The sequence below is a fragment of the Danio rerio genome, chromosome 21, assembly GCF_052040795.2.
Source record: "Danio rerio strain M-AB ecotype USA chromosome 21, GRCz13ab, whole genome shotgun sequence".
NCBI classification, from domain to species: Eukaryota; Metazoa; Chordata; class Actinopteri; order Cypriniformes; family Danionidae; genus Danio; species Danio rerio.
The window spans coordinates 1572860-1588534 of NC_141041.1; the positions used below are offsets into that span (position 1 = coordinate 1572860).

Consider the following 15675-nt stretch of genomic DNA (forward strand, 5'->3'; position numbering starts at 1 on the left):
AAATAATATTTTTCAGTCTTTTAGTAGATTTATTACATTTAAAATTATGTTTTTTTCTTTTCTACTTGTTAAAAATGAGCTGAATTCAGTTTTTTGGGGGGACAACTTAATTTTATTATGTTCAATTCACTTACATTTGTAAAATCAATTATACTAACCTAATTGATTTATGTCGGGATGACATGAAGGAATTAAGTAAGCTTATTAGTTTTTTTTTTTACACATTTAAATGGATTTAACATAAAATAAATAAGTTGCTCCCAAAAAAAACTGAAGCATTGCATTGATTCAGCTCATTTGAAATGAGTATTAAGCTGCAGAGCTCAGTTTTTGAATGTAATAACTCTACTAAAAGACCAAATATACTCATTTAAACACTGTACACTAAAAAAAATGATGTCTGCAAAACTGTTGCAAACATTTTATTTATGCTGAATTCAAACAAACAAATTAAATTTAATAAAATTCAACTTAATTTGTTTGTTCAAATTCAGCCTAAATAAATTGTTTACAACCACTTAACATAAAAAATTTAGTAGATCCAAAGAATCATCTCTGAATAATTTTATTCAGTGTAGCGTTAAATAAATCATATCATTTTGAGTGTATGAGTTAACCAAACAAGTTGATTTAATTAAATTTATATGGTAAACTGTGCACACTCAAAATACACTCAAAATAACTGCTTCAAACAAATCAGCGCAAATTTTGAGGGTTTTTTAGGACAACTTAATTGTTTTATGTTAAATTTACTTACATTTTTTAAATTAATGAAGCTAACTTAATTGATTTGTGTTGGGAGGACTCGAAGGAATTAAGTTAGCTCATTAGTTTTTGCTATTTTATGTGGATTTAACATAAAAAAATAAAGATGTCCCCAAAAAACTGAAGTATTGCATTAATTCAGCTCATTTTAATAAGTATTAAGCAGTAAAACTCATTTTTTGAGTGCAAAAGATCTACTAAAAGACCGAAAATATTCATTTACAAGCTGTATTGTTAAATAAATCCTACATATTTTGGACTCGTTTACTTTTTTTTTTTTTTTTTTTTTTTGAGTGTCTGAGACTTGATTTCTTTACCAAAAAAGTGGATGTAAGTGGATTTGTATTGTAAACTGTACACACTCAAAATACATTATTTTTTGCAGCTTGTTCAAGCTACTTATTTAAAAAGAGCTGAATCAACACAAATATTAAGGTATTTACACTTAAATTTGTAAAATTAATGAAGCTAACTTATTTGATTTGTGTTGGGAGGACATAAAGAAAATAAGTTAGCTCATTATTTTTTACAAATTTAAGTGGATTTAACAAAACAATTAAGATGTCCCCGAAAAACTGAAGTGTTGCATTGATTCAGCTCATTATGTATTAAGCAGCATAATTCATTTTTTGAGTGCAGGGGTCACCAAACTTGTTCCTGGAGGGCCGGTGTCCTGCAGATTTTAGCTCCAACCCTAATCAAACACACCTGAACAAGCTCATCAAGGTCTTACTAGGTATACTTGAATCATCCAGGCAGGTGTGTTGAGGCAAGTTGGAGCTGAACCCTGCAGGAATACCGGCCCTCTAGGACTGAGATTGGTGACCCCTGTTTTAGTGTAATAGATCTACTAAAAGACTGAAAATATTAATTTAAAGACTGTATCATTAAATAAATCATACATATCTTGGACTCATTGACTAAAGTTTTCATGTGAGACTTGATTTCTTTACCAAACAAGTGGATTTAATTGGATTTGTATTGTAAACTGTACACACTCAAAATTCATTATTTTTGCAGCTTGTTCAAACTACTTATTTAAAATGAGCTAAATCAACACAAATATTGAGGTATTTACACATAAATGTGTAAAATTTAACTAACTAACTTATTTGATTTGTGTTGGGAGGACATAAAGAAATTAAGTTAGCTCATTAGTTTTTACAAATGTAAGTGGATTTAACATAAAACAACTAAGATGTCCCCGAAAAACTGAAGTGTTGCATTGATTCAGCTCATTTTATTAAGTATTAAGCAGCATAATTCATTTTTTTGAGTGCAAAAGATCCACTAAAAAAACGAAAATATCAATTTACAGGCTGTATCACTGAAATAAGTGTTGCATGCAGAACTGTTGCAAACCATATATTTGTGTTGAATTTAAACAAACAAATTGAGTTTAATAATGTTCAACTTAATTTGTTTGTTTAAATTCAGCCCAAATAAATTGTTTACAACCACATAACGTAAAAACATTGAGTAAATCCGAGGAGTCATCTTGAATCATTCTTTTCAGTGTATTGTTAAATAAATCATACATATTTTGGACTCTGACTTTTTTATTTTTGAGTGTATGTGATACTTTATTTCTTTACCAAACAAGTGGATTTAACTGGATTTGTATTGTAAACTGTACAAACTCAAAATTCATTATTTTTGCTGCTTGTTCAAGCTACTTATTTAAAATGAGCCGAATCAACACAAGTCTTGAGTTTGTTTGGGGAAAACATAATTGATTTATGCTCAATCCACTTAAATTTGTAAAATCTAATAAACTTAATTCCGTCATGTTATACCAACACAAATGAATTAAGATAGCTTCAATTTGTATTGAGAGGTTGTATTGAAGCTAATTTAATTGATTTGTGTTGGGAGGACATGAAGTTTGTTACATGATTAGTTTTTACAAATTTAAGAAGATTTAACAAAGTAATTATGTTGTCCACAAAATCTGAAGCATTACATTGATTCAGCTCATTTTAAATGAGTATTAAGCTGCATCGATTATTTTTGGAGTGTAATAGATCTTCTAAAACAGTGTTTCTCAACTGGTGAGTCGCGACACAAAAGTGGGTCACTGGAACATTTTCAGTGGGTCGTGGAATGTTTGATCAAAAAAAAAAAAAACAACAACAACAAGTTTTACATTTTTTACTTATTTTGCTTATATCAGACTTTTATTTTGAAATGTGCAAGCGACAACCGTACCGTTTGACATGTGAAATTTTAGCGCAAGTACGACCCCGAATATGTAAAGTCTGGATTTACATATTGACAACAAAAAAAGGCTTAAAACCAGTGTGTCACATGTAGTGAGGTGCTTTCACAAGAGAGCGTGAAACCTTCTTAATTAAAACGACATTTAGAAACCAAACATCCCAGTTGCAAGACAAACCTGTGGATTATTTTCAAAGACGACTCCAATAGCTGAGGGCATCACAAAAGTGCCGAACATCTTCATGTTCAAAACAAGTACAGGCACTCTGCTCATGGTACTGTGCTCACCGTGTTGCAAAACCAAGAAATCTCACACAATAGCAGAAGAGCACTGGTGATTATTATAAAAATGGTTATGATTATTTAAATAATTTTACTTTAATTTGCTGGTCTCTGTTCAGTTTAACCGGATCACTGTTAATGTTTTATAAGCAGTTCAGTTTAGTTAATGGTAACTGAAGTTTTCCTTACCATAACCAATGTTTTGACGTTTTTACTCTGGGATATTTCTATAATTTAATCCATTTTGTTTTAATGACTGCAGTAAAATATTGTTTGTTTGTAAGTCTTAGTGATTTTCTTATGATTTAAATGTCACTAGTTGTGTATGTTAACAAATGAATTGTAATTCCTAAAATTACATTATAGTTCCTAAATATTTGGGTTGATGACCATGTAAAAATGTGGGTCCCATGGCCAAACCAGTTGAGAACCCCTATTCTAAAAGACTGAAAATATTCATTTGAAAGCTGTATCGTTAAATAAATAAATCTTTTGAGTGTATGCGAGACTTGCTTTGTTTACCAAACAAGTGGATTGAATTGAATATTCATTGTAAACCTTAAACACTCAAAATACATTATTTCTGCTACTTGTTCAAGCTACTTATTTAAAATGAGCTGAATCAACACAAATCTTGAGGTATTTTGGGGGATAACTTAATTGTTTTATAATCAATCCGTTTAAATTTGTAAAATCTAATAAACTTAATTCCTTTATGTTATTCCAACACAAATCAATTAAGGAAGCTTTGATTTGTATTAGAAGGACATATAGAAATAAGGTGGAATTCAGGATTTTTACAGTGCATATATACAGTACAAGTTAAAAGTATTTAATTTTTTAAGCTTTTACTCCCAAAATCATTCTGCATATAATATAATTCTGCGCAGAAATTGCATTAAAAAGACTGCAGGTTCTGTCTGGCCCTGGTTGTACACATCTTTGTAAGTGGGAGACGAGTGTGTGGTGTGTTTTCTGCAGGTTTTTTGGCACAGGTGTGTGAAATCATGTCCTCCAGCGAGACATCAGACCCCTGCAAGAGACCCGTGTGTGTGATGCAGAAATCATAAACGCTGCTATTATGATGCTTTGAAAAAATATAACACTGATGAGAAATGAATCAATCACTTATGGATCAATACCATCACATATCTAACAACTGCATCCAGCTTTTGATTGATCTTTACTTCTGTAGCTCTTTTTTGCAATGCATATAAAAAATCTAGACATTTTGACACACATTGACATTTAAAAAAATGTATTTATTTATTTATAATAAATTAATTAACCTAAAGGCTCCAGGACACGCTTGAAAAGGTGATTACAAATCTGTTTTCTTGATAAAATAAACATTTAAACTATGCAATTGTTTTTATGCACGATAAAGAATAAATGCAAGTCATTAAATACAATCATATTCATAATTTGTCATTACATTTACAGCATTATGCTTTTAAGACCCCAAGAATGCATTGATATATATATATATATATATATATATATATATATATATATATATATATATATATATATATATATATATATATATATATATATATATATATATATATTTATATATTTATATATTTATTTATTTATTTATTTTATATATTATATGAATGCAAGAATGCATTGATATACATATATATATATATATATATATATATATATATATATATATATATATATATATATATATATATATATATATACATATATATATCTTCTTTGGCCTTAGTCCCATATGGTTGCGGGGTCGGCTCTTTTGGAACAAGTCCTCCATTTGTCGCGGTTTAAGGCGTATATATATATATATATATAATAAATGATCTTTCTATTAAGACTGTGCATCTTAAACTACAGTTGTGCATTTCTGCATTATGAATAACACTTTGCAAAAAAAAGAGAGAGAAGCTTTTTTTTATGCAAAGCAGTGTGTTTTACAGGTGCAGCAATGTGAAGATTTCCAAAGAGAAAACATCAGCCAAACGTGAGCCAATTTTACTTGCGTTTGTCCACTTTAGATTGGTTTGGATGGGTTAGGAAATGACTCTTTACACATTTAATAGTCTACATATGATAGTAGAATGATAGTGATTTGGTTATTTGGGGGATTAAAAGGTTCATAAGTGATGTTTTTGCGATGACTGAGCTTGAACCTGGAGCTTCGCTTTAAAATAAAATGCTAGGTTGTTTCTAACTCAGCATTGGGTCAAACATACTTTTTTTTTACAATTTAATTTAATTTAAATAGATTGCACTGTTTGTGTATTTTAATTCATTTTAAACACATTTTAATCTGCTTTATTCTTTGTTGCTTTTAATTGTTGTTCTTCATTTACACCATTGTGTATATATATATATATATATATATATATATATATATATATATATATATATATATATATATATATATATATATAAAGCTAACTTTTATTTATAAATATGAATAAAAATGTCTCGCACAACTTGCATTTTTTTTTAACCCAACTGATAGGTTTGTCCATATTTGACAAAACAACTCAGCATTTTCTAGAGTGTTTGATCAGCGGCTCACAACAAGTCAAAGATGAGACATCTGTGTGTGTGTTTCTGTCAGATACATTCCTCAATTCTGATTTATTTGTTGCACAAAAAGCAGATTAAATGCAATTAATGACTTCAGTGGAAATATTATAATAATAATAAACAGAGATATTTGAGTCATAATATTAAATCACAATTACTCTGATATATTTATACACATTTATTAAAATGCATTTTTAAAAATAATAATGCTTCTAAATAAATTATGAAAGATATGTTGTCAAATAGGTCAAATCTAGTCATTTTTCAGACTGCAGATATACAGTATGAGGCTGAACTGTGATCCTGAATAGTCTTTTATCCCATATAGAAATCTGATATATTGCTCTATATGCAAATTGCAGATACTGTAAATGGTATAGAAGTTAGATCAAGCATACTGTATGTTTGCAACACATATTTAAAACATTTACTAAAGGCATTTTACATGTATTTGTTTAAACAGTTGGCAAATATGCACATGTATGTTCATAAATACACTGTTTTTATTTCTTACACTTTACATAAGCATCTTTTGTTCTTCTTTATTTACACCATTGTGTGTGAATAACAGTGTGTTATATATATATATATATATATATATATATATATATATATATATATATATATATATATATATATATATATATATATTGTATATCACATAATTTACATTTTTTTAACTCAATTGCTGGGTTTGTCCATATGTGACACAAAACAACCCAGCATTTTCTTGTGTTTGATCAGCGGCTCACTATATCAGGTCAAAGATGAGACATCTGTGTGTGTTTCTGTCAGATGCATTCCTAAAATCTGATTTATTTGCACAGAAAGATTAAATTAATAACTTTTGTGGAAAAAAGCAGACATATTTGAGTCATAATATCAAATTACAATTATTCTGATATTATGCACTTCTTGAAATGCATTAAAAATGCTTCCAATCAAATGTATGAAAAACATGTTGTCAAATCTAGCCATTTTTAATAGTCTTTTTCACTCGTATTGAAATCTGATATATTGCAATATATGCAAAGTACATTTATAAAAGGCATAGAAGTTAGGTTTTACATATATCAGACATACTGTATGTATGCAACACATATTTACAAGATTTCCAAAATGGCATTTTACATTAATTAGTTTAAACAATTGGCAAATATGCACATATAGGTTCAAAAATGCACTGTTTTTATTTCTTATACTTGTTTTTTATGTCTCTTTTGTTCTTCTTTATTTACACCATTGTGTGTGAAATGTTATATGTAAATGTCTTGCATAACTTACACTTTTTTTTTTTTAGCCCAATTGCTGGGTTTGTCCATATGTGACACAAAACAACCCAGCATTTTCTAGAGTGTTGATCAGCGGCTCACTATATCAGGTCAAAGATGAGACATCTGTGTGTGTGTTTCTGTCAGATGCATTCCTAAAATCTGATTTATTTGCACAGAAATTAAATTAATAACTTTTGTGGAAAAATAGCAGACGTATTTGAGTCATAATATCAAATCACAATTATTCTGATATTATGCACTTCTTGAAATGCATTGAAAATGCTTCCAATCAAATGTATGTAAGACATGTTGTCAAACAGGTCAAATCTAGCCATTCTTTCAGATTGCAGATTCATAGGGTTGAACTGTGATCCTGAATAGTATTTTAGCCCATACAGAAATCTGATATATTGCTCTATATGCAAATTGCATATACTGTATATAGTGTAGTAGTTAGATCAAGCATATTGTATGTATGCAACACATTTAAAACATTTACAAATGGCATTTTACATGTATTAGTTTAAACGGTTGGAATTTCAAATACGCACATATATGTTCACAATATATCTGTTCATATATACATATATATGGTCATAAATCAGATTTCCGAATGCGTTTTAAATGGCAGTATTTGCTTGGTGACATATAAACTATCGTCGCGCTCAATAAGATTTCAGCGCCTGCGTGTCGTCTATAAATCACTGTCAAAATCTATGATTCTTTCTCTTTTCAATTTGCTCTGAAAGAAAAAAGCACACTCATTTTATATAATCGCCTTTTCGTTTACTTTCGAGTGATCAAGAAGTAGACCCGAGCTGTCTCCGTGCTCAAATAAATGTGCAATAATTCCTAAAAAGCATCAGAAGTTGCGTGCGTCCGCGCGGGTTTGACTGGAGCGCTCCTGCAGAAGGTGCTGTGCGAACGCGCATTTCAGCGTCCTGTCAATAAAGCAGTCCACGAGCGCACAGATCTGCGCGTTTTTTATTAATCCACCCTTCTCTCCTCTCTCCGAGTTATTGATCGGTCGCTTTTCGGATTGTCGCCGGCCGGACACTTGGAGAGACTTTTTGTTGATCTGAACGCGTGAGCGAGCAGCGCGCAACCGGACACCTGCGCGTCCGCTTCGGCTCGTGCAGAAATGTTCCTCTGATCCCACAGACTCTGAGTGGAATTTTTGGGGGCTCGATCGTGCCGTGGGTCCGTTTGTGTGCGTGCGTGTGTGTATGTGTGTGTGCGCGTGCGTGTGTGTTTCTGAAGACCAGACACGCTCCTCCTGATCGGGTGTTTTCTCATTGCGATCTGTTTCCATGTTTTTAGGTTTATGTGATATTTTCTAAAAAAAAAAAAAAATGCATCATCACCATCATCATCATCACCATCATCATCAGAGAATGGCCGCTTTAGGGACGGATAAGGAACTCAGCGATTTACTGGATTTCAGCGCGGTAAGTCACTTCGCGTTTCTCCACGCCGGAGATCACACACACACACACACACACTGTACTTTCTGTGCTTTTGTCACATTGCATTGTGTTAGAGTGCGCAAATTGAACTGTAGAAGTGTTTAAAGATGACTTTTGTGCAATCTAAATCTCAAACAAACAGAAAGTTGTGGTTTTGATAGATGTGATGTTGCTGCATTAGTAATTCTGTTGTCTTATAGATGCGAAACAGCGATTTGAAAATGTTCCCCACGTCAATGGTAGTATATCCCACTTTATTCTTGTGTTTTCTTTCTGTTTGCTCTTTCATAGATTCGTGTAAATGTTGTGTTGACCCTTGACAGAAAGTTTAAACCGGAATTCTGATGGAATTTAGAACGTGATCGAATCTTGCAGCGCCCCCCCCCCCCCCCCTTTGATCTGTCACTTTGAAATTCCATCAGAATTCCTTAATGTTTAGAGTAGATTCTTCTTCTTCTTCTTATGATGATGATGATGATGATGATGGTTGAGTGACAAAAGAGCTTAAATGTGCATCCTGTGAGAAATGGCAAGTTTTGACTCAGGAAATGTGCCTTTCAGCCTCACTTTCCAAAAATATTCCAAGCAGACTGTAGACTTTGACTTGTGCAGTCACATCTGAGGTCATATTATCAATCAAATGCAGAGAGAGCTGATGCATGCATGTTAATACCGCAGGGAATTGAGCATGTTTCAAATCAAATGTGTGTGTTTGTAAGGTTTTTTCCAGCTTGTAACGTGTTGTCATCTCTGTTTGTAGATGTTTTCTCCTCCTGTCAGCGGCGGGAAGAACGGACCCACGTCTCTAGGAAGTGGACACTTCTCTGGATCAAGTATGTCAATGCATGTGCTTCTCTCTTCATCATGAGCTTGGTTTAAATATGCACATGTGTAATATAAAGGAAGCTTCAAGGGATAGTTCACCCAAAAGGAAAAATGCCTCATTTATTTGATGCTTTTAAGCTTTATGAGAAACACGAACAGTTTTATTTTTATTAATGCTGATTGACGGCACACATTCACTTTTGTGATAGAAATAAAACACAATGCATGCCATCAGTCTTCAGATATTTCTCTTCAGCAGAAGAAAGAAACTCAAGTTGAAGTGTGAGTTTTCATTTTTAAAGGTGAACTATCCCTTTCAGGTGTGTGCAGATGTTTGCCCTATTAAAACACACAACTTCAGGTGTGTGTGTGTGACATGCAAGTCACAGTTGACGCGCTGTGAGGATTACGGTGATTGTTGTGGCAGATGTTGGTGTTTGAAATGCTGCGCGGCGGCTTGTTTTTCTGCACAAACACACTCATGCATAATTTGTGCAATACGGACGCCACACCTGCAGGGGCCAAAGTGTGTGTTTTAGAGCACACACTGCACACACACACATGCACAAAAGCTGATTTTGAAATTTGCGCACACAACTAAAAATAAACGACCTCCACCCTGGAAGTGGATTGAGGAAGTGCTGCGGCTCATTCCTGCGCATGCATCATTTCCCCGCGGTGCATTGATATGGTGACGCGCCAGCGCAGATGGAGGCTGAGAGAGAGAAAAAAAAGAAGCGTTTGTCAGTGTCACGGCCCGTGTTTTCAATGCCTGCTATTGTTTTCTGCAGACTTGAGTGTTGTTTAGGGTTCGATAATTTGCATGCCGCCCCCTTCCCCCTTCTTTAGCCCCCCAGATCCTGCGCTTTCGCCTAAATTGCGTCGCAGTTTTACGCTGTTGGAAAGTCGGCCACCAGGATGGAGGGGGGTCTCAAAACTACAGCTAGTCTGTTGCCATGCAACTTGGCTCAGAAAAAAAACACAACACACTAGGAAACATTTCATAAAGTGTGAAGAAGAAATACATTCAATAAATAACATGCAAACGTGTGGGCACGCTGCTAAATTTACAGTACGGATTATTTCCCCGTTGCCCGTTTCCAGTGCCAGTCTCTAGACTCAACGGCGTACGTTTGTTCTGCTAACAGCCGTGGCTTATTAAGCCACCGTTTCAAATAAAGTGGGTTTATTTTAATAGCAGGACGACAGAATAAAAAAAAAGTGCACGGCTCTGTTTTGGTTCTGCTTGTCAGTCAAACGCATTAAAGCGCAGACATGAAGATTCTCCTCCCACAATCCCCAACACTTCCACCAGCGGCTTTTTGTCTTTCTCTCGGAGGCGGAGATGATGCAGCCACAGAAAAACCCTTTAATTGTGCGTCAGATTAGGAATTAATGAACGTTTTAGCTTGTAATATTGCTGCTATTTGCTATCTAATTCTAATAATGAGTCTGCTTGCAGGAGTCTGCGTTTGCTGGGGTGTTGTTTGGCGTGAGAACATTTATTTTTGTGAGATTAAAACGTTTGGAAGTTGACCGGAAGCTGATAGATTTGCTGTTTTGGATGTTTTTTAATGCTCATATTTCTTAAAGTTCTATATAAATAAAAAATGATGCAAGAAGAAGTCATGATAACAAAATATTTGATGCTATTTTAGCTTATTTCAGCTCCTTTGTTTACTCAGTTTAACTTCATATCTTTAGTCAGTTTGGCTGATGTGAGTTGGGATGAATTGTATTTGATGCGAGTAAAAAGTTGATATTTTTTCTGTGTAGTTTATATAATTAGCACATTTTCACAGATATTATTATTAAATCATTTAAATGAGCAAATAAATAACTGTATTCACTCATGCTCGTATGATATTGGGAAATATCTGTGTGCATGCCATATGCTGTACATGTTTATGACGGAGAGATTTGTTTTTAACACATTTTGAACAGTATTTATAATAAACTCATTTCTAATAACTGATTTATTTTCTCTTTGCCATCATGACAGCACATAATATTAGACTAGATATTCTTCAAGATACTGGTATTCAGCTTAAAGCGACATTTAAAGGCCTAACTAGGTTAATTAAGGTTAATTAACACTCATATATATATATATATATATATATATATATATATATATATATATATATATATATATATATATATATATAGTATAATAATAAAAGTAATTAATTTTTTTATTTAAAAAAACTGTTAAAGAAATAAGAAAAAAATGATATAATTAGAAATACTGTGAAATTTTCTTGCTTTGTTAAACATTCATTAAAAAAGCCTTACATTATTATTATCATCATTATTATTATTCTTATTGTCGTTGTCGTTATTAATAATATTATTATTATTGTTACATATTTATTTTTATAGCATGCATTTTCATGTCTCAGCTTTAAAAAAAAGTCTTAAAATTCACCCTAAACTGAATTGTTCTTCATCATAGTTTGTCAGATAAATGTGAATCCTCATGCAATCAAAGCCAGATATTTAAACAAACATGAACACATATGAGACTTCCTTAAATGAGCCTCACATTATTATTATTATTATTTATCATTATTATTATTATTAAATATTTTATTAACATGCATTTTCGTGTTTCAGCATATGTAAAAGTCTAAATATCCACCTTAAACTGAATTGTTCTTTATCATAGATTCCTTCAGATAAACATTAATCCTCATGTAATCAAATCCAGACATTTAAGTAAATTAGCCTTACATAATAATAATAATAATAATGATTATTGTTATTTATTTATTTATTTATTTATTTATTTATTTTATTGCATATTTATTTTTAAGATGCATTTTCATGTTTCAGCATGTATAAAAGTAAAAAAATCCACCCTTCATTGAATTGTTCTTCATTTTAGTTTCATTCAGATAAACATTAATCCTCATGCTATCAAAGCCAGATAGTTAAACGAATGTGAACAGGTATGAGTCTTCATTAAATGAGCCTTACATTATTATTATTATTAATATTATTATTATTATTATTATTACTATTATTATTATTGTTATTACTATTATTATTAATATTATTATTATTATTTTTTACTACAAATTTATTTTTAGGATGCATTTTCATGTTTCAACATGAATAAAAGTTAAAAAAATCCCTAAATTGAATTATTCTTTATCATAGTTTGTGTCAGATAAACCTGAATCCTCATGCAATCAAAGCCAGACATTTAAATGACAATGAACAGAAAAGGAGCTTTATATTATTATTATTATTATTATTATTATTATTATTATTATTATTATTACTCTTTTCAGATGCATTTTTTTATGTTTCAGCAAATAAAATAAATTCAGTTGTGCTTCATTATAGTTTGTGTCAGATAAAGGTGAATCCTCAAGCAATCAAATCCAGATATTTAAATGAGCATGCACAGGTATGATTCTCTTATTATCATTTAGTCTTTCTGAATTCCTCATTTTCTCCAAGCAAGCGCTGAGAAATCTGCTTTATTATTAGCCGTCTATAGAGACATCACGCTGAGCCGGTGGAGAAAAGATGCCAGAAACGCCGGAATACGTCAGCGATGTGTTTCGGGAAGAATCTCAACTTTCACCGCGAGCAGAAATAAATGCAGGGATTTCGGCATCTCTGCTTTAGAGTCTTCGCTTTCTGCTGCTTTTGTTCATTTCTGCCCTCTGACTGCATTTCAGCCATCTGTCCTCAATTCACACTGCTTTATTTACTGGAGACACGTACATTTAACCAGGGCTCAGGACTAAAATGACACCACAAATGCCTCAGATAATGATAATAATCGTTAATAAAATTAAATATTATTATTAATCCCCTTTTTATATTATTTATATTATTTAATATTATTTAAGCCCCTTTTCCCAGTATTGGAAAACACCCATACACTCATTCACACACACACACTCATACACTACGGCCAACTTAGTTGATCAATTTCCCTATAGCGCATGTGTTTGGACTGAGGAGCGCCAACATGGGGAGAACATGCAAACTCCACACAGAAATGCCAACTGACCCAGCTGAGGCTCGAACCAGTGTGTGTTGTGTTATGTAATGTAATCCACTGTAGTGTTGTGATGTGTTGTCTTGTGTTGTGTTGTGTTATCTTGCGCTGTTACGTCAGCAGTGTTTGTTTCCCACAATCCTCTGCTGGATCCGGCTTGTGTTGACATTGTTGTGTCCTGTACAGCTCTTCTGTTCTCTTCGTCTCTGATTAAGCGTGTGTGTGTGTGTGTGTGTGTGTGTCGTCTCTTTATCTGTGCTGTGTTTGATAAGGCCGCAGTCTGTGTGTGTGTGTGTGTGTGTGTGTGTGTGTGTGTGTGTGTGTGTGTGTGTGTGTGGGTGACCTGGAAACAGACTCTTAAAGTTGGACTGAAGCTGCAGACGCAACACTGACTGCATGTTAAAGACTGAACTCACACACTCCTTACACTCAACTGCCTCATTACAACAGAAACATCTCTGTACTTGCTTGACTTTGATTTTAGAGGACAGAAATTCATTTTATAAATCATATATATTTTTTATTATAGCAATATGTAATATATGAAGATAATATAATTGTATATATATTTTAAATTAATGAATTAATTCCATATTTTTTTTATTTATTCCATCCATTCAACTTATTTATTTTTATTATTTGTTATTACATTGGATTAATTAATTAATAAATAAATTAATTAATTAATTAATTTATTATTTCTATCTATCCATCTTATTTGTTTTTATTTTTCATTATTTTTCATTATTTTTCGTTATTTATTTATTTATTTATTTATTTATTTATTTATTTATTTATTTATTTATTTATTTATTTATCATTTCCATCCATTCGTCAGTCTGTCTGTCTATAAATGTCCATCCATCCATCATTATAACTATCCATCCATTGTTTTTTTTTCATCAGGATTCCATATTTACCCTGATGAATTTATCGTTATTTACAGTTTCAGTGCTCACTCGGTGGTCCGATAAACAGGTTTCTTGTGAGTGTTGTTTTGGACAAATGCTGCTGTCTGACAGGAAGTTCAGTCAGAGCTACTTCCTGTTTTTATGTGCTGATCTCCTGAGAGGAACCCACACTTTTCACCTTCGCTTCATGTCTTATAAGAGGTCAGAAAACATTGTCGTTTTCTCAGAATATGGGTTTGAATCATTCATTCATTCATTCATTCATTCATTTTCTTTTCGGCTTAGTCTCTTTATTAATCTGGGGTCGCCACAGCGGAATGAACCTCCAACTTATCCAGCATATGTTTTACCCAGTAGATGCCCTTCCAGCCACAACCCAACACTGGGAAACACCCACACACTCTTGCACACACTCACATACACTATGGCCAATTTAGCTTACCCAATTCCCCTATAGCGCATGTGTTTGGACTGTGGGGGAGCACCCAAAGGAAACCCACGCCAACACGAGGAGAACATGCAAACTCCACACAGAAATGCTAGTGTTTTAATTAATTTAAAGTGATATAAATACAATACCTTTAAATCAGTTTAATGATTCAGGATTGTAAGCCCCTCCCTTTTACATTTAGCCAACTCTGCTCTGATTGGTCATCTGCACAAGGCTGTTCTGATTGGTCGTTTGTATCTATTCTTTGTTGTAAGCGAATCACCAATTTCAGTGTTTGAATATTGGCAGTATTTGTGTAAATCCGTAGCAGGCAAAATATTCAGAATTATAACAACTTGCTGACTATATCGTTTTATTAGTATTGCATAATAAACTGAGCTTTTCTCATGTGTCTTGTGCTGAAGCAGGTTATAAGGTATTTTAAAGTGTGCTAATATTGTGTCGAGACTCCTACCAGGTCAGAAAACTTTGTCGTTTTCTCAGAATATGTGTTTGAATCATTTTGAAATAATGTCAATAGGTTCATTTGAATCATTTCACGACTTCAGGATTGTAAGCCCCTCCCTCATACATTAGTCTACTCTGCTCTGATTGGTCAGCTGCACAAGTCTGTTCCGATTGGTCTTTTGAATCTATTCTTTGAATTGCTCATTTCAGAGTGTGTTTATAATGTCAGTATTTGTGTAAATCAGTAGCAGGCGAAAGATTCAGAATTATACCAACTTGCTAACTATATTGTTTCATTCGTATTGCACAAAAACTGAGCTTTTCTCATGTGTCTTGTGCTGAAGCAGGTGAAAAGTTATTTTAAAGTGTGCTAATATTATGTCGAGTCTTCTACCAGGTCAGAAAACATTTTCTCAGAATATGTGTTTGAATCGTTTTGACAAAATATCAA

At 32.6% G+C, this 15675-nt stretch overlaps 1 protein-coding gene across 15 annotated transcripts in view; it reads left to right on the forward strand.

Moving 5' to 3' along the window:
• Positions 1–15675, forward strand: part of tcf4 (transcription factor 4) — a 435077-nt gene that overhangs the window by 127958 nt on the left and 291444 nt on the right. For 3 of the 15 annotated variants that reach the window (XM_087299113.1, XM_087299106.1, XM_087299114.1), the window contains exons 7-10: positions 5211–5254; positions 8427–8554; positions 8773–8811; positions 9333–9405. In XM_087299113.1, coding sequence (XP_087155239.1) covers positions 8459–8554; positions 8773–8811; positions 9333–9405 — 208 coding nt within the window. In that variant the 5' untranslated portion in view covers positions 5211–5254; positions 8427–8458. 15 annotated transcript variants of the gene reach the window in all.